Source organism: Mus caroli, unplaced genomic scaffold (assembly GCF_978045245.1).
Source record: "Mus caroli unplaced genomic scaffold, Mus_caroli_1 scaffold_8, whole genome shotgun sequence".
Classification (NCBI taxonomy): Eukaryota; Metazoa; Chordata; class Mammalia; order Rodentia; family Muridae; genus Mus; species Mus caroli.
In genome coordinates, this window is record NW_028227263.1 from 24,765,305 (window position 1) to 24,785,487 (window position 20,183).

Here is a 20,183-nt window from a genome sequence, read left to right on the forward strand (position 1 = left end):
CCTGTGCAACCACCATGATGCATGGTGGACATGGTGCTCATCAGTCCACTCTGCAGCAGATGCCTTGGGCTCTGGCCTCTATCTCTCCCTTCCACTGTGATGTTGACAATTTGGTCCCTTACATTCTGTGTCCCGTGTGGATAACCTCAGACGTGAAGATTGCAGAAAACTGAATGATTAAACCACTTAGGTCCTGGCATGCAATAATCACTTCATACGCGCTCATTATTAGTGTCATAGTGGAACTGGCTCCAATCCAACTGTCAAGAGCCAGTTGACATACTAGGAAGTGGCTAAGAGTGTGAATAGAAAGAGAGGGATACCTAAGTGCTTAGAAACCAATGCTCCTGCCCTCCAAATGAGACTTGGTTACAACGCAGCTCCCTCTCCACAGCCCAAAGCTGAGACAAATACCAGTGTGATGGGGAATCCTGCCTGCCAACCTGCATCAAGAGACACCTAAGAGAACAGTAAAGCAGGCTCTGGGCACACTTTTTGGAACATTTTCAGAGACATGTTAGTTTCCTGACTGCCTCAAGATGAACAGCCTGCTCTTCCACTGTCTTCCTGCTATGATACTTTATGTGACCTCATACTCAGAGCAACAGAGCCAGATGACCACAGAGCAAAATTTCTGACTCCACAGAACAAAGTAAATCTCTCCTCCTTGAGCCTGGTTCTCTCGGGTAGCTGTCACAGGCGTGAAAATCCAACTACGCTGCAGGTTAGGGGGGGTGTCCAGGAGCAGTAAGAACAAGGAAGGAAATCCTGGGGGTGTGGTCAGCAAGCATCTATGGCTCAGTAGCAGGTCTCTTGAAGAGCTCGCAGCTTGTCCCCTCTTCCCTGTGCTCAGTCACCTCCTTGTGGACTGCTCGGGTAATCTGCACCAGTTCGGAGGAGAGGAGCTATTCTTAGCCATTTTACAAACAGGGGGACTTGAGCAAAGGGAAATTAAGCAATTGCCTCATGTCCCACAAGTAGATGACAGAGTAGAGATTCAAATGCCAGTCATGTTCTCAACACATCCTCTGTATAGTTGTTTCTACTGTACGTGCACATAGCTGACTGTTGCAGACAGAATGCTTGTGTCCTCCCCAATATTCATATGCTGAATCATAACCCCTATGTGATACTGTTAGGTTGTAATGAGGTCATGAGATATCTTGGCTAGTTTTATGCAGACTAGAGACATCTGACTAGATGATTGAAGCTAGAAAATGGCTCAGTTGGCCTCCATTCAAGCCTGTCTGGTGTGAAGGTTGTTTTGGGGTTTGTTTGTTTGTTTGTTTGTTTGTTTGTTTTAGACAGAGTTTCTCTATGTAGCCGTGGCTGTCCTGGAACTCGCTCTGTGGACCAGGCTGGCCTCGAACTCCGCCTGCCTCTGCCCCGCAAGTACTGAGATTAAAGTCATGGGCCACCACTGCCCGGCCTGTCTGGTGTTTTCTTGGTTGATGATGGATGTGGGAGGGCCCAAGCCACTCCCTTATTAGGAAGATGGCCCTGAACTATGTAAGAAAGCAGGATGATTAAGCTACGGGGAGCAAGCCAGTGAGAAGCATTCTTCAATAGATTCTGCTTCAGTTCCTGTGTCCAGGTTCCTGTCCTGGCTTCCCCTAATGTTACCCGAAAGCCAGATAAACCCTTCCCTCCTGAGTTGCTTCTAGTGATGTACTTTAGCACAGGAATAGAAACCCAAGGTCATGAGATAATTAGAGTTAGACAGGGCACTGAACTGGCAGAAGTAATGCCTTTACCAAAAGGGAAACAAGAACAGGGAGATGGCTCTCAGTAGACACAGGGCTTTCTGCACAAGCATGAGGACCCTAGGTTTGGGTCCCAGGCACCCACATAAAAAGAATTTGGGGTGAGAGGCCGAGACAGGTGTATCCTTCGGGCTTGTTGTCTGGCCAGTCTAGCTAAAATGGCCAGCTCTGAGTTCAGTGAGAGATCCTGTCTTGATAGAACAAAGTAGAGACATGCTTGACAAACACATCTCAACCTCCCTCTGGCCACCACATATCTGCACAAATGAGCACACATGTACACACCAAGAGACAGAGAGACAGAGACAGAAAAACAAAGGAAGCTTGCTGTCATGGCGTTCCCATAAGTCCATAGAAAGATGGCTGTGGTCCACAGCCAAAACAACAGGCTTCGAAATGAAACCACACCAAACTGTGAGGGGGAAATCTCTGTTATTTAAACCACTAACTCCATGCTATTTTGCTATACAGCAACCCAGTTAACATTACACTGGCCCTCAGGCACTCCAGGAAAGTTGAAAGTTCCAGCTGACCTTTTCCTGAGCCAAATATTTGGCAGACAAGATGACAATCTGGCTTCTGCCCCAGCCTGTAACCTGGTTGAGGGTAGAGATGGCGCTGTGCACTGCATCGGAGGAGAGGGATTCCAGCTGACTGCTGGTCAGACCTACGACTGCATCTGACAGAGAGCCTAGGGTCTCGTTGAGGGTCTGGTTCTCTGTAGCAATGTCCAAGAGGTTGGCCTTGAGCTGGAAGGACAAGGAACTGGCATGAGCCTTAAAAGAAAGAAAGGCAGGAGCTCCCTCCAGCCACCTCCTGGGTGTAAGGGACTCCATACTGCCCTCCCTAGACATGGGCCCAGGGATTGCAAAGCAAGGTATTCTTGGTCATGGTCAGACACTGACGCCCCCCCCCCCCCCGGGAATACGTCCTCCAGGCCTGGCTTTCATGTGCTGAAAATTCACTTTGAGTTTCATTTAAATATTAATGTGTTGTTCAATCAACCTTCAAGCATGGCAGGAAGAATTTTATTCCCTTGTGACTCCGCCACATTTTGTAGCGGTCTATTTTCCTGTTGTGATCTTGAACTCTATATCCATATATTTGGTTGCTTTCCTTTTGTGAACTATCCAGGGGCCTTTTCATGGTAATATGTAATCTGCATAAGAAATAATTCTCAGCAGTACAAGAAAGATAAAGTGAAAATCCAAACTCATGAAAGTAACTATGGAAATGATCAAATGAGCACAGGGTTCAGTCATAGAACACTTTCCAAAGGAGGGAAGGAAGAAGGGATGGAAGGAAGGAAGGAAGGAAGGAAGGAAGGAAGGAAGGAAGGAAGGAAAGAAGGAAGGAAGGAACGAACGAAGGAACGAAGGAATGAAGGAATGAAGGAAGGAAGAAGGGATGGATGGAAGGAAGGAAGGAAGGAAAGAAAGGAGGGAGGGATGGAAGGAGTGGAGGGAGGGAGGAAGGGGGTGGTGTATATCTTCCCAACTGGCTATATGCCATTAGAAATATACAGTATGAAGTTCTTACAGATTTATAATGTGAACTACTTAATGCTTTATACTTTCACTTAAATCACATCTTGTACATGTCTGTATGTTTCTAAAGCTGTCTTTAAAAATTATTTTTGTTGTGATATACTTCCCTAATTACAGTCAAGAATTCCCATCTGACTCTGGTAAGGAAGGTAATATATATACTCACCGACTGTATCATAGCCTCTGTACAAAAAATAAAAACAAAAAACTGAGAGGCCAGGGAGACGGTTCAGCAGGTGGAGTTACTTGGCTACCAAGCCTCATGACCTCAGCGGGATCCAAGACCCCACAGAGCGGATTAAAAAGAACTGACTCTCAAGTGATGCTCTCTGGCCTCCATAGGCTTCATGTGCACACATATGCACACATAAACATGCACACACACACACACAAACACAATAAAGAATTATGTAAAAGTAAATAATAAATAATGTTTTAAATGGCCTAATGTTTATGCTGTAACACATAAATCTGTGTAAACATTCATTTCAGGCACACATAACTTTACTTTCACATATGCAATCTCAAAGTTGCCACTGGGGGGCAGCAAAGCTAAGTGGAAGAATTGGTTTCAGGCTCTCTTCAGTCGGCTCCCTTCCCCAGTGTTGTTCCCATGGCACAGAAGGAAGTGAGAACTAGGGTGGTGGCTCTCATCCCCTGCTCACTCGCAGCACACGATGACTGAAATACACGATCCCAGGTCACGAGGGATCTGAGCTGGTAGCACAGAACCCACTGAGCACTCAAGTCTGAGAACTGCTGAGCTCCGCATCCCTAACCGGTTTCCCAGTAACCGGAAGATGCCCCACCCCCAACCTCCACCCCGACCCGTGTTTTCCTTGAACACAAAATTAGGCCTTGACAAATAGATGATTGTGGTGGGAGACACCAAATATAGCAAGGTGTTTGGAATTCTGTGTAAAAAACTGCTATGGAATCACTGATGGCTTTACCAAGATTTTCTTTTACTAACATTCTAATATTATGATTCTAATTTATAAATTAAAAAAAATATATCTGAGCCGGGTGTGGTGGCGCACGTCTTTAATCCCAGCACTCAGGAGGCAGAGGCAGGTGGATTTCTGAGTTCGAGGCCAGCCTGGTTCACAGAGTGAGTTCCAGGACAGCCAGGGCTACACAGAGAAATCCTGTCTCGAAAAACCAAAAAAGATCTGAAACTTGAATGAGAAAAAAATAGAAATAAAAGGGCTAGGTACAGTAACACGTGTTTGAAGTCCCAGCACTCAGGTGACTGAGGCAGGAGGATTGCAAACTAGAAGCCAGTCAGGGGTGTATAACCAAACTTTACTCAAAAACTAAAATAGACAGAGAGAGGCAGCCATCTGTATTTGCTAATTTGACCAAAAACAAGTCTAGGAGCTCAGTAGATAACAGACATCATCCAGGGCTCCTCCCACCCTTCCCGTGCTGGGATCAGCTGACGACTTCCCTTTTACATCCATCCATCCATTCATTCACGGAGAGCTGGGTCACTTGTGTGCCATGGCACATAAGCACAGTCAGGGGACCACTTTCAGAAGCCAGCTCTCTCCTGCTACCATGTGCTTCTGGGGGTCAGATTTGGGTTGTCAGCTTGGCCCCTGCCCTGGTGACTGGTTGGTTGGTTGGTTGGTTGGTTTTTTGTTTGGGTTTTTTTTTTTTTTTTTGCCCCTCCAATTCAATTTATGAAAAAATTCTACCATTGAGCTACATCTCATGTGTGTGTGTGTGTGTGTGTGTGTAGACAGATGATAGATAGATAGATAGATAGATAGATAGATAGATAGATAGATAGATACAAGGTCTTATTCAGGCTGACCCTGAATTTGTGACCCTCCTGTTTCATTGGTGCCTGTGGTGGAGTCTGGCAGAGCCTTTACTCCTGAGGAGTCTGTCCTTCAGCAACTTGTCAGCACTGCTGGTCTTACCCCAGACCCCTGAACAGATTGCCCTTAGGATCCATCCCCAGGCTGTGCTCAATACAGATGCTAAGACTCTCGGACCACTTTCCTACCACTCATTTCAATTAGCCCTAGCTGCTTTGATTGTGTTTCAACACGCCCATGTTTTCTCTACACTGCTTTTCATAATTCCTCCCTATGCTCCTCCCCTCCAGGATTGAAGACGACATCTGCCAGGATTGAAGTGCTTAATAACATGTTCTCAAAATCCAGGCAAAATGAGGGAACTGAGGCCGAGGACCCAGCGACCCACACCTCATCCGTACCTTCTGGACGCCAGCCTGGAAGCCCCGGAGGCGGCTGCACTTGAGCATCTGGTGGAGAAGGACTTGGGCCAGGGTGGCATCCAGCAGCTCCAAACCATCATAGAAACAAACCAACAGCCCCAACCTGTGTGGGAAGATGAGAGAGGCTGGTGGGGTTGCTCAGAGCCCCAAAACCCTTCCCTGCAATCCAAACATGAACGCCATGACAGCAGCACAGTAGCCAGCACTCACCCACTTCATCCTGCACCACCTACCTGGATCATCAGCTCTCAACAAACATTTTCATTTGAAAACCATTTTCATTTGAAAGCAATTAATAATATGGGTTGAGTGTGGAATGTCACCCCCAGGCTCATGAGTCTGAACACCTGATTCCCCAGCTGGTGGCAACCATGGCTGCAGGAGGCAGCTCCCTAGGAGCAGACATCTGAGGGGTATACCCTGGTCTTGCTTCTGGTCTTGTTTTCAGTTTCCTGGTCGGTCAAACTGTAAGGACCTGTACCCTCACACACCCCCACCACCGTGCTTTCCTCTGAAACCGTGCATCAAGTGCATCAGAGTAAAACTCTCCTTGAAGTTGCTTCTGTCATAGGTTTTATCACAACAACAAGAAAAATAACTAATGTAGGCCTTTCTCACAGAAACCAGAGAAGTCAGAGGACTTTCCCCAAAGCAAGTGATAGAGCTGCAACTTAAATCTAAACCCATCCAACTAAGCCACCTCATCTCCTAGGAGGGGAAATTCAGGGAAAGGGAGATACTAAAATCCTCTCTCATTTCCACGTGGAACTATAGGCTGAATGATAGCTCTATTCCCAGGATTCCTTGCCACCTATCCACCAAGATGGTCCTAAGACTTCAGAAGAAAAAAATATGGCAGAATAATGAGGGAGCAGGGGAACTCTGCCAAGCTATAAGCAATATATCTAGTGGTTGAGAGCACAGACTTAGGCCAACTGGAGTTTGAAGGCCGTTTCTGTGAGATGTTTGCCTCTGAATTACTCGATTCCTCTTCATGGTAGCCACATACAGCCGTGCACTGCATGCTGTGGGCTACCGTGCGGGATGAGCCTGCCTCTCTCAACTGTTAGGAACTCGGATCACTTTATTCATCGTGGTGCATCATGGGAAATGTGACGGTGAAGGGATGAGAGTGACTAAGAATGAGGGTGACAGGCAGAGCCAGGGATGAGCCTTCCCGGTGGATAACAAGCACACACTCACTTGTGAATGTTCTTAGGGATCCTATGAAGACGATCCAGTTCAACAGGCCAGACACGCTGGTTGACCGCAAGCAGCCTGGTTCCTTCCTCTCAGAACCAACACTGACATATTCAGACATGGACACGGGATATCATTAACCCATAGAAAGGTGGGATGGTGGTTATCAAGGACTCAGGGGAGGAATGTCAACAGATAGAGATTTTCAGTTAGGTAAGAAGGGTAAGTTCTGGAGACCATGGTGACTATAGTTAACAAAGAGCTCAGAGTAGATTACACAGGCATACAAACACACATGTGTATACAAGGTAATGGGCATGTTAGTTACTCACTTTAGCCATTCTACAATCTAGACATGTTATGGGATTTTTTTTTTTTAGTCATGGGGCAGGGCATGTGTGTGCACGGTTTGCTCACACGTGTGTGATGTGAGTGTCACAGAATGAGAAGGTAGGAGCACAACCTCTAGGGCTAGCCCCCCTGCCACCTTGTTAAGGATGGGGTCTCTCTGCTTGCTCACAGATGCATGTGCCAGACTCATCAGCTCACAGGCTTCTGAGGAGTCTCCTGTCTCCGCCTCCCCATCTCTCCATGGAGGAGCTAGTGTTAGACACTCACACTCTATGTCCAGCTTCTATGTGGGCGCTGGGATTGGAATACAGGTTTTCACCCTTGCATAGCTAGTGTCTTTACCTACTGAGCCATCTCTCCAACCTTGTAGTTTCAGTCTTGAATGTCTTTCAAGAGGGTCATGTGCTGCTGGTCCTCTGCACAGCAGTGTTCAGAGGTAGAATCTTTGGGGAGGAGATTAAACCACAAGGGCTTGAGTCCCCTCTGCCCATCAGCCCATTGTGACACCTTCATGGGTATGGGAGGTAGAGAAGACATCAGGAGGCAGGGCCTTGCTGGAAGTAGGTAACTGGAAGGACATATTTTGTCCTGATACATTCATTCTCCACCTCACCTCTCTACTTCCTTGGAGCCATGAGGTGAGCAGCTTTGCTCTGTCACTTGCTCCCACTGCAACATGTCAATGTTTCACCTCCACCAAGCCTAAAAGCTACAGGGCCAAGCAACCATGGACTGAACCCTCCACAAGACAGCATGAACCTTTGCTGCATTCAGTTTGTTCTCTCGAATATTTTGTCACAGGGACAAAAATTAATTAGCACTATATACTATATGCCATAAATAAACACAGCTCAATTTGCAAAACAATTTTAAGAAAAAAATGCCATTTATTGAGCACAGGATATGTGTCAGAGAAGAATCCTGGAAAGGCAGGGTGATTCCTGTCTCCCATTTTACATATGGGTAAAGAAAGGCACAGGAAGGTGATAAGATGTGGCCAAGCTCACAACTCACAAGTAGCAGAGCTAGGATTAAGCCCAAGAAGCTATCTCCATCTACGTCCTTATTTAGCAGGTCCTATTTATTGCCTGGTATATAATTTATTTAATTAGCAGGCATGTGGAATAGTAAGGCAGGATCCTGGCTGCTGAGTGAAATTTATTATAGATGGGAAAGAAAGACTGTGACATAGTTCCAAATTAACACACACTCTAGAAGTATTCATCTGAAATATTTTAAGGTAAGATGAGATGTGACAGCCAAGATCCTGAGAGGACAGACAGATATGACATGCTGGTTAGGGTCTTTGTCAACTCAACACAAGCTTGGGGTCATTGCAGAAGAGAAAACCTCAATTGAGAAATGCCTCCATAAGATGGGCCTGTGGGCAAGTCTGTGGGGCATTTTCTTGATTAATGTTTGATGTAGGAGGGTCCAACCTACTATGAGATGTACCAACCCTGGCAGATGGTCCTGAGTTCTATAAGGAAGCAGGCTGAGCAAGCCATAGGGAGCAAGCCAGTAAGCAGCAGTACTCCATGTCTCTGTGTCAGTTCCTGCCTCCAGGTTCCTGCCCTGGCTCCCTTCAACGATGGTCTACAACATGTAAGCTGTAATAAACCCCCAACTTGATCTTGATCATGGTATGTTATCAAAGCAACAAGAATCAAACTAGAACAGACGATCTGGCCGCCTCCTCCCCTGCTTGACCCACTCCTTCCCTCCAGGCTTAGGTACCCTTAACTAGAAATGGCTAGAGATAAGGACCCTGGTGCTAGGATGAAACTTTAGAGCTAACCTCTGGAATGTCAGGGGCTCCCCTGCTGACAGCCTAATAATAAGGGATTCCCTCTTGAACATGGCAAATCCCTAGATGCCTCCAGTACCTGCCCCGACCTAATGGAAATGCCATGTTCACCTTGCAATGACACCCTGGGTAGTGAGGATGGCCTAGCTCCAGGCTGGAAGAAGCACTAGGGGAGGTGACAGGAAATGCCTGAGCTCCAGGAGACACTCAAAGATGTGTCCCCTTTTCCTTTCCGAACATTTTTCGAAGGGTGATAAGCCCTTGGGAGCAATTATCTCTCCTCAAATGCATAGAGAACTCTGGGGCCATTCTCAGGGAATACTTAGACTGCATTTGCACAAGTGTGTGCATGTGTAAGTGTGCAATCACACGTGTGTGCATTCATGAGGAGGCCAGAGGATGACATTAGACGTCATCCTCAGTTGCCCTCACCTTATTTACTGATGAATGGGAGTTCATAAGTTTCCTTGCCTGGCTGGATTGCCAGCTCCCAGGATGCTCCTGTCTCTGGCATCCTCCCTCAGTGATTACAGGCACATGCTGACACACCTAGCTTCTTACCTGGGTGCTGGGGATTCTAACTCATCCTCACAATCATTTACCAAGCACTGTACTAACTGATTCGACTCGTCTCCCCAGCTCTTAAACCAAATATTGGAAGGGCCCGCCCGGGGCCACCCTTGCCTGTGGATGGTAGAGATGTTCCTCACGTCAAAGCTGGAGCAGCGGATCCTCTCCAGAAACGCCTGGGCCAGTTCAGGGGTGATATCATACACCATGTCCAGCTGCTTGGTGGCGTTGTCATAGCTGATAAACAGCCCAATCTGACAGACAGGATGGGAAGATGGGGGAGATTGGTGAGGAGGGTCAAGTGGCCCTCCTGGTGGCCCATGCTGCGTCCATCTCACCCATAAGGCTATACAACCAGTTCTCAGATTACTATATTTCTTTCTTTTTATTGTTATTTTTAAAGTTCAGTGTATGTACTCATTGTATATGGCACACAAAGATATGCATATGAGTACATATTGTATGTTGAGCATATTCTCCCCATAGCTCTTACCTTCCATCTTTCTCACCTCTCCTCCTCCTATTGGCCCCATTTGTTCCCCTAAACATTTCACTCCTACTTCCATGTATTACACACACACACACACACACACATAAAACATACACACACTTTTTTTTTCCAGAGCTGAGGACCAAACCCAGGGCCTTGCGCTTGCTAGGCAAGCGCTCTACCACTGAGCTAAATCCCCAACCCCCACACACATGCTTTTATATATCTGTATAAAATCTGTGAACCACAAGTGAGAGAAAACATATGTCTTTCTGAGACTGACTTAATTAACTTGATATGATTATCTCCAGGTATATTTATTTCCTGAGAACAACATAACTTCATTCTCTGTGGTCAAAAAAATGATAAAGATATTAATTATATATATTAATATATACTAATGATAAATATAATACGATGAATGAAAAGGTCCGCTGTGTACACAGCCCATGTTTTCCTCATCCACTCCTTTCTTCTTGGGCATCTTGTTGCTTCCATTGCTTAGCTGTCGCAGAGTCGCTGCAGTGAACACTGATGGGCAAGTGCCTCTGTGAGGTTGACTTCGAAGCTTTCATGTAAATACCCAGTAGTAGTTACCTGTGACATATGGGACATCTAGTCTAGGAGTTGTTTGTATTTGAAACTGGGTCTCACTATGTAGACCAGGCTGGCCCCGCACTCACATAGCTTCACCTGCCTTTGCCTCCTGTGGTGTTTGAATATGCCTGGCCCATGGGGAGTGACACTGTTAGAAGGTGGAGTGACACTGTTAGAAGGTGTAGCCTTGTTGGAGGAAGACTATCACTGTGGGGCAGGCTTTGAGGTTTCTATGCTCAAGCTCTACCTACTGTGGAATGAGAGCTTCCTCCTGGCTGCCTGCAGATCAAGACACAGAACTCCCAGTTCCTTCTCCAGCACTATATCTGCCTGGACACTGCCACATTTCCTGACATAATGATAATGAACTGAACATCTGAAACTATAAGCCAGACCCAATTAAATGTTGTCCCTTATAAGAGTTGCCTTGGTCATGGTGCCTGTTCACAGCAATAAAGCCCTAACTAAGACACCTCCCAAGTGCTAGGATTAAAGGCATGTCCCACAAGCCTGGCTTGAAGGTTCCTCCTTGTCTATATCTTCATCAGCATTTGGAGTGGGGAGATCTGAGGAAGGAATTGAAGTTGCACACTACCAGGCTGGACAGGAAGAACACGCATGTATTCTCTTTGCAAAATATAAAATGTAGAATATATCTTCCACATTGTACTAAGTGTAGTGTTCAGACTCTATATTCCTGCTCCATTTTGCCTACATGTCCAAGGGTATCACACTGACATCTTAAATGACAATAGGGCTCGCTATGGTTTTACTCCTTATTTCTAATGGATTTACCATTCTATGTGGTGGTGTGCTCTAATTCTGTATTCCAAAAGTGCTCAATGGACTGGGGAAACAGCTCAGGGGCCAAAGTCCAAACCTAAGGGAAAGGGCTTGGATCCCCAGAAGCCACATAAAGAGTCAGACAGGAGTGGCAGCCCCTGTATTCCAGTACTACGGAGGTAGAGGCAAGATATTTGTGGGCCAAGCTGGTTAGCTATACTAGCCAGAATGGATGGGCTCTGAGTTCTGCTAGAGATCCTGCCCAAATAAACAAAGGGGAGAGCAGGGGCTGAAGAGGACGTTCAGCAGTTGAGAGCACTCGCTGTTCTTCCAGAGGATTCAGGTTCGATTACCAGCACCCACATAGGGGCTCACAACCATCTGTAACTTCACTTCCAGGGGATTCTACCCTCTCTTCTGGCCTCCATGAGCTCCAGCAATTGCAAGTGGTACATAGACATGCATGCAGACAAAACATCCACATACATAAAAATAACAAAGTAATAATTAAAAAAAAATAAGTGGAAAGCATTCAAGGAAGACAGCTGGCATTGACCTTGGGCCTACACACACTATTGCACACATATGCAAATATAGTTGCACACATGTGCATACACACACATACCCCACATGGGAAAGAAGGTGATCCTAAGATCCTCCCTGGAGGATTTACCCTTTGACCATGTCTGAATCTACCCCCTCTGTATTTGTAGATCATGAGAAGTCATCCACACGTGCCTGATCTTAGAAATGCCCCAATTTCTAAAGACTGAAAGGTTGTAAAAGAGCAAAGGCATGGGAGGTGTTCCTGGCCTCCTAGGTAAAAGAGGGGACCTGGAGCTGGCCAGATGGTTTAGCAGGTAAAGGCGCTTATCATGCAAGCTTCAATTCAGTCTCTTGAACTCATCTTAGAAGAGAAAAAAAAAAAACAACTCCTGAAAGCTGTACTCTGGCCCTCAGACAGACCATGGCAACTGCACACTCACGTATGCACAGCATGCATACATGACACAAGAGGAGCCAAGCCTTGCCTTGTGTTTTATAACCATCATGCTCTGTTGGGAGGACAGCTCTGTGAAGACCATCACATGATGCAGGACAAGGACAAGGTGAATGGGCTTTTTGCTTTGTTTGTGTTGTAATGGAGCCCAGCTCTTTAGGAACCTCTGTTGGAGCGTTCTTCAGAGGCTACATTTCAAAGTCACAATGCCCAAAGGATCTTAAGGTCACTGGGTCAACATCAGAAGGAAAGAGACAAATCAACGGGTGAGTTAAGCAACATGAGCCACATACACTTCCCCACCGTAAACTCCAAGCTCAGATCCAATCATTACTCATGTTGAAGTAGCTATTAATAGAAGTCACTATTTATAGAAGCAGCCATTAATCCATGCTACTTTGGCTTGAGTGCAGGCACTGGAAACTCGATAGCTATTGTCCTTGGCTTTTCTAGAAAACACACACCCAATCCCTTTACATGAGTCTTGGATCATAGCCAGTGTTCCCTTCCTATCATGTCTGCCATGTCAATGCCCTCAATTCTTTTTTCTTCTTATCTCTTCTGTTCTAGAATACAACCCCACCATTGACTCTTTGAGACTTTGTTCCTAGAGTTTTGTCTAAAAGGTAGAGATATATCTGGCTAAGGTATACAGTTCCCAGGACACCTTGGCTTAGCAAACACTGGAAATTTAGAGCATATGTCACTCAAGGTATATTAGCAATAAGGACATAAAAATATACTTTTCCCAACTTACTTCTATAGGGCTAATATTCATAATTTCTTCAAACGATAGGTGAACCATGTATCTGCCCAAAATCCATAACTTTTCTGCACTGACCCATGAAACTGAGCCATCTACAAAGAGAGAGAGAGAAAGAAAGAATGAGTAAACACACAAATAACAGCTTCTAAGTGGGGAGGGGGTGCAGCTGGTGACGCGCTGGCCATACAAGCATGAGCACCTGAGTTTGATGCCACAGAGCCCACATTGGGAGAAAAAAACAACAACAACAACAACAACAAAAACAGGCTAGATGGCCTGGCTTTAATTCCTGTATAATCCCAACACTGGGGAGGTAAAAATGGGAAGATTCCTGGGCCTTGCTGGCCAGACATCCTAGCCAAATTAGTGTACTCCAGGTTCAATGAAAGATTTTGTCTCCAAAAAAAGCTGGAAGAGCTGGAAGCACTCGTGCGCACACACACACACACACACACACACGTACACTTAAATAAACAAATAGGGTGGGAAGCGATTGAGGGAACCTCCCAGCACTGACTTTGGCCTCCACATACACACACTTGGTATGTGGTGATCCAAGACATCTTCGGTGTCAGGACTCCATGGCATTCCCTAATTTATTCAGCTACCATCTACTGAGTCCAACCTGTGAGACCCCAAAAGACACACAGGCCACAGCCACAGATATGAGCCTTGCTACCTGACGGTGTGGTCCACAGATCAACATCATCATTACCTGAAACTTGTTAGGCACTCGGATGATGTTTCAATAATTGAGGCCCAAAAACAGTGATTTGAGTTCAGTTCTTTTTTTTTTTTAAGATTTATTTATTTATCATATGTGAGTACACTGTAGCTGTCTTTTAGACACACCAGAAGAGGGCGTCAGATCCCATTATGGAGAGTTGTGAGCCACCATGTGGTTGCTGGGATTTGAACTCAGGACCTTTGGGAGAGCAGTCAGTGCTCTTACCTGCTGAGCCATCTTTCCAACCCTTGAGTTCAGTTCTTTAGTCAATAATCTGACAGTGTGAGGTATGTTTGCCTCTCTTATTATTACTTCATTTTAATCCAGTTAATAATCCTGACTTAGCAGGCTGTCATCCTTAGTCCCACAATGTACTATATTTGAATGAAACCAAGCTTGCCTGCATGGACCCCAAGTTCCTGGAATCTCTGTTTGCCTGGAATGTCTTTCCTTAATTTTTGTCTACCTTCAAATTATTTTTTTCTTCGTTGAAGCCTTTTGGAGTGTGTGTGTGTGTGTGTGTGTGTGTGTGTGTGTGTGTGTTTAAGCGAAACTTCCCATTTCCCATGTGATATTCAACTTCTTGTTGTTGTTGTTGTCTTGTGTATTGTTTGCTTGTTTGCTTTTTGTAAATAATCTCTCACTTCCCTAGCACCCACTGAGCAGACTCGGATCCTTGGGAATGTCTCTCCCTCCCCAGCACTGAGATTATAAACAAACACCACTATGCCTGACTTTTTGCATGAGCTCTGGGGATTGAACTCAGGTCTTCATAAGTTGCCTTCCAAGCACTTTAACAACTGAGCTCTCTCCCCAGCCCCTCAGTTCTGCTTTTGCTTTTGTTGTTTTGTTTTGTTTGTTTTTAGATGATGCTACGGGTTGAATCCAAGGCTTCACATAGGCCAGGCCAGGGCTCAGCCACTAAAAAGCTCTCCACCCTATTTCTCCTTAGTTATAAGGTCTTACTCAGTTGCCCTGGCCGGTTTTGAACTTGCTATCCTTGTGCTGAGCCTCCCATATAGCTGGAGTTGTGCTTTCAAACCCAGCTTGAGTTGTACTTTATCTCCTTAGCTGGAAATAATCTCTTTCTCTTGGCAATTTCCAAAGAAGTCTTTGTATCAATGTGCTCTGGCATCTGAAATCCCACACCTGTGACATATCAATAGGACTTTCAGAATAATCACAGCCAGGGTCCAACGTCAAGTTTCAATGAACTGGAATTGGTGGAAGCTGCCCTGCCCCCAGGCCTTTGGTACAGATCTTTGCACACAGTGTTGTATTGGTGGCATTTGGGGAAAAGGAAGAAATGATACCATATAAATCTGTCACCAAGAACTGCTTAGGGGCTGTGGACATTGGCGGGGTCTGGATAAGATGCACACGTCAACATTTTCATGGGCTGATGCACAAAACAAAACAAAACAAATAGACAAACAAAACCCTGTTATCTCCTCAAGCTAGGGAGTTAGACAGGTGGGGTTTGGATGACTCTGTTGGTAAAGTGCTGCCTCAAAAATACAAGGACCCAAGTTTGGATCTGTAGCACCCACAGAAGCATACGTCTGTAACCCAACAATCCAGAGGTAACAGTGAGGATGTAAATGGATCCCTTACTTCCTCATTGGCCAACGCACTCATTGGCTAGTCAATTCAGCCAATCAGTGAGCTCCAGGTATAGTGAGAGCCCCTGTCTACAATAATAAAGAGGAAAGTAGTTGAGGAAGACATCTGATGTCTACTAACTCTGGCCATCACACCTGTGCACATACATACACACATACATCACACACACACTTTTTAACAGAAGTGTGTAGATGTCGCTGTTGACATCTGGAGTGGCTGTTGAAGGGAAGTGTGGTCACAAGGGCCACCACATTCACCAAGACCCAAGCTGAATTGGCCTTACCCCAGCCAATTACAAAGCAGGAGCTGCAGTTCTACAGAACCATGATCCCTCCGCATGCAGTATTTTAATAATCAAAGTTCAGCCCATAAACTCTGGGGAGTTCACGGACTAAAAGAATATAGGGCCCAAACAAAATGAACTTGAATTCAGTGTAATTTAATAATGGAACTTTCCACACATAGGAATTCTAGAAGGAAAATTGATTCCCAACTAAACTGACAATAAAGGCCTGAGTGGGCTCCTCGGGGTTCTGTGGTGTGAGGCTCAGGCTACCAGAAGTCATGACTGGAACCAGGCCGAGGGAATTCACCCATGTGCTTAAGACATTGATTATGTGTTGTTTAAAGTTGCTCCCATGGGAGTCTCAGAAATTGATTCCAGGAAAGGACTGGCCGACACATCCTGTGTCCCTGCCCTGCTGGCTTCCTCTGTGTCCTCCCAAGACAATGAATTCCTTCTCACTCCAAATCACTTGAATGTGTCTGCTGTCCTTCACCATCAAATGTCTCCCTTCCTGGAGCCTCACAGGATAGGTCATATTCGATTTAATCCAGATGGCACCCATTCAAGAAGTCTTCCCTGATTTCTTAGTTCAGAGATTGGCCAACCCTAGCCCACGGGATGGACCCAGGCCACCCAGTTTCTATATAATCTGAAAACCAAGAACAGTTTTTACATGATTGAAGAGAAATTAGAAAGCACTAATGTTTGGTAAACCATGGATATTATATTAGCTCAAATACCAATGTCCATGCAGACTTTACTGGCATGCAAGCCCCCTCATTCGTCCATCATTCATGCCTGTTTTCAAGATTCAGTGTCTGACTACAGGTTTAATAAGCTAAAATTGTTCCTCATTTTTTGTCATGGGTATGTGTGCATGATGTACATGTGTGTATGAGTGTTCATGTGTATGTGTGGATATGTGCATGTATGCATGTGCATGTGGAGGTCAGAAGCCGAATGTGTCTTCCCTGATCGCTCTCTGTCTTATATGTTGAGGCAGTGAGTTCTCGCTTGAACCCAGGACTCATCAATTTGGCTAGTCAAGCTAACCAGCTTCCCCCAGGATACCCTGTCTTTCTCTCTCCCTCTCTTCTCTGATTCTCTGCAGTAGCATGAAACATAACCACCCTGAAGCCATGAGCCTCGGGCCCCATGGAGATACCCAACTCCTTGATTATTATTATTATTCTAGACCCCTTATATAAATAAACTAGCATGGGGTCAAGCAGTTTGATCCTATAGAAATTAAGCACTCTGAAAACACAAGTGACCTATCAAACCTCTTAGCAACATCTCTACATCATTTTTAGTGCTAAACACAATGGGAATATTTTACTAATAGGTGTCATATCATATTGTTCAGGGAGCAAGGACAAGGGAAAAGTCTACACAAGGTCAGAGCACACAACGGATTGCACATTAGTAAAGTGCTCCTCAAACAAACAAGAAAACCTGGGTTTAATACCCAGAGCACAAAAACAAACAAACAAACAAACAACCACTGGCCAAGCATGGTGGCATGTGCCTTTAATCCCAGCACTGGAAGAGTAGAAGAAGACAGGTCTCTATGAGTTTGAGTTTGAGGCCAGCCTGGTCTACATAGTGAGTTGCAGGCTAGTGAAGGCCACATAGTGAGACCTTGTCTCGAAAACAAAACAAACAAACAAACAAGCAAACAACAACAAATAAAACAGCAAAAAAGCCTAATGTGGCATGGGCTTGGATCATGGGGTTTGCTGGCTAGCTAGCTCACCTAGCCAGCAATCCCCAAGTCTCAGTGAAAGATTCTGTCTCAAAAAGGATGGTGATCGCCTGAGGTACAACAGCTTAGGATGTCCTCTGATTTCTATATACAAACACACAAACAGGTGTACACTCACAAATACAGAGACATACAAATGCACACATATACATGCACACACTCACACACACACAAACTCACATATACACAGACAAATTCACATACACACATACAAAGAATAAAAGAAAAACCTGAAGCTCTACAGCATTCCCATCTATGCCTTGGCCACTGTGGGACATAAGCAAGATTTTAGTGTACATCTGTCAAATAAAAGCACCCCAATGCACCCCCAAGGAACCTTTGCTTTGGTTGCCAAGAACCAACAGAAAATTTTCTAACCAAAACTTTCTCACTTTAATGCACACATTTTCCACATAGAAAGCTTATTCTAAAGGCTCTTATCAAATGTAAGCTGTCACCACAGAACCAGGACATGCAACAGCTACTTGTAAGACAGACAGACACATCGTCCCTTCAGAAACGTGAGCATTTGAGGATCAGGCTGATGCCATGGAATGTGGTCCTGAAAGTGTGGCAGAGGGGACGGAGTGAAGCTTATAAAAGCAATGAAAGCAGCCCAGAGTGGAGCACCTTCTAGAGGGTGGAGTTCTAGAAGTTACTCCAACCAACCCCCAACCCCTGGTAGGCAGGTCTCACCGGTGACGTTGAAGGGTGTCCTCAGGATCCCCGTCATCCATGAGTAGAGAGCTCTCTGGGTGTGAGCTGAAGTCTGGTCATAGAGGTCTTTGAACACTGCGGACCTAAGACACACGGACACACCCAGGTGAACGCCCACCCTGAAGGAGCTGTGAGGGCACTGTGCCCAGGGCTGCCATGCTGAAACCCTTCACAAGCCTTTGCTGCATTGACCATTTTCCAAAGAGCATCCTGTGGGTCCTGCCTCTGCCCCCTCAGCTCTTAGTTCCTTGTGTGTGTGTGTGTGTGGTTAGCTTTTTTGAGATATAGCTTATATACCCTATACTGTTCCTATTTAAAGTATATAATTCACCAGCACTCCCAAAAGCAGAATCAGGAAAGTCAGGTCAAGATCAGCCTTGAACTCACAACAATTTTGAGGCTAGCCCGGGCTGCATAAGACCATGTCTCAAGAAAATCAACTCATGATACTTTCAAGAAGATGGGTAAAACTAGAAAGTATTGTCTTTCGTGAGTTAATTCAAGCTCCAAACGCAGCATGCACAGAGCTTAGCTTCTGACTTTTACATATGTGTTGTGTGAGAGTGGGTGTGTGAGAGCTGCTCTCGACTGTCAACTTGATTACATCTGGAACAGCAGTGGCGCACACCTTTAATCTCAGCACTCAGGAGGCAGAGGCAGACGGATTTCTGAGTTCGAGGCCAGCCTGGTCTAGAGAGTGAGTTCCAGAACAGCCAGGGCTATACAGAGAAACCCTGTCTCGAACCCCACCCCACCACCACCACCAATAAAACCATTTCCAGCAGCTTACAAAGAAACTCCAACCCCTTAGCTGCCACTCCTCAGCTCCTGGCTCCCCAGCTCCTGGAAGCCACCAGTCCACTTTCTCCCCTTTTATGAATAAATAATTACTTTTTATGAATAAATAATATTTCATTATATGAGTAGACTACATTGTGGTTGTCCAGTCATCAGCCAATGGACATTTAGATTGTGTTCATCTTTTGTCTTGCTTCTTTGTGTGTTGGTGCTTGGAATTGAGCCTAAAGCTCACACATGCAATGTGCATGCTCTACCAGTGAGCTGCATGCCCATCCCCCTGTTTAGCCCCTTAAGGAATTACCAACTATCTCCACAGCATCTGCCCCATGGTGTGTCCTCAACATCACCACAGCCCATCTCTAATTGTTGTAAGCACCAGTTCATCTCTGGTGCCTTGACAAGTAACCTCCTGCTTGTGGGAAGTGGTCTTGTCACTCTCTAAGTCACTGCAGCAGTCTGATTTGCCACTGCTGTACCACCCCCCACCCCATGGCTCCAGTCACCATTCTCTCCTTCTCACCCAACCCAGAGGTCCTAGATGGTACAAATAGGACTTGCCATTTCATTGCCTCTAGCACTGCCCAACCCTCTTGGTCATCTTGAAAACCTTCCAAACCTCTGTGTCCTGGGAGCCTTCCTCTACTCACATTCACACCATGAGTACAACCTACCATGCCAATAATTCATCCACCTTTCCTATCAAGCATTCCCACCAGCCCCCTTTCCAGTCATTAATTCTATATGTGCACATACAAGTTCTCCTTTAACCCTCACACAATGTTGTCCTTGTATTTTCTATCTCTTTCTTTCCTTTCCATTGGCTTCTTGTTTCAATTTTTTTTAATGTGTGTGTGTGACTGCTTAACTGTATGTGCATCGCATGTGTGCAGTGGCAGCAGAGGCCAGAAGAGGGCTTCTTCGGATCCTCTGGAACTGGAGCCAGAGGTGGCTGTGAGCCACTGGATGAAGATACTGGGAACCAAACTCAGGTCCTCTGCAAGAGCAGCAAGTGCTCTTAACCACTGGGCCCTGTCTCCAGCACCTTGCTTTGCTTTTAAAAAACAAAGATAGTTGAAAAGCAGGGAAAATGGGAAGACACACAGAGATATGCACACGCGCACGTGCGCTCACACACACACACA

The 20,183-nt window shown here is 45.6% G+C and overlaps 1 protein-coding gene across 1 annotated transcript in view; it reads right to left on the bottom strand.

Annotated features, from left to right (window-relative positions):
• Positions 1 to 20,183, bottom strand: part of Otoa (otoancorin) — a 69,930-nt gene that overhangs the window by 37,088 nt on the left and 12,659 nt on the right. Inside the window, exons 8-12 of the mRNA XM_021167659.2 lie at positions 18,220 to 18,323; positions 13,114 to 13,214; positions 9,601 to 9,740; positions 5,538 to 5,661; positions 2,297 to 2,512 (exon numbers count right to left, since the gene is read on the bottom strand). Coding sequence (XP_021023318.1) covers positions 2,297 to 2,512; positions 5,538 to 5,661; positions 9,601 to 9,740; positions 13,114 to 13,214; positions 18,220 to 18,323 — 685 coding nt within the window. The remainder of the gene's footprint in view (positions 1 to 2,296; positions 2,513 to 5,537; positions 5,662 to 9,600; positions 9,741 to 13,113; positions 13,215 to 18,219; positions 18,324 to 20,183) is intronic.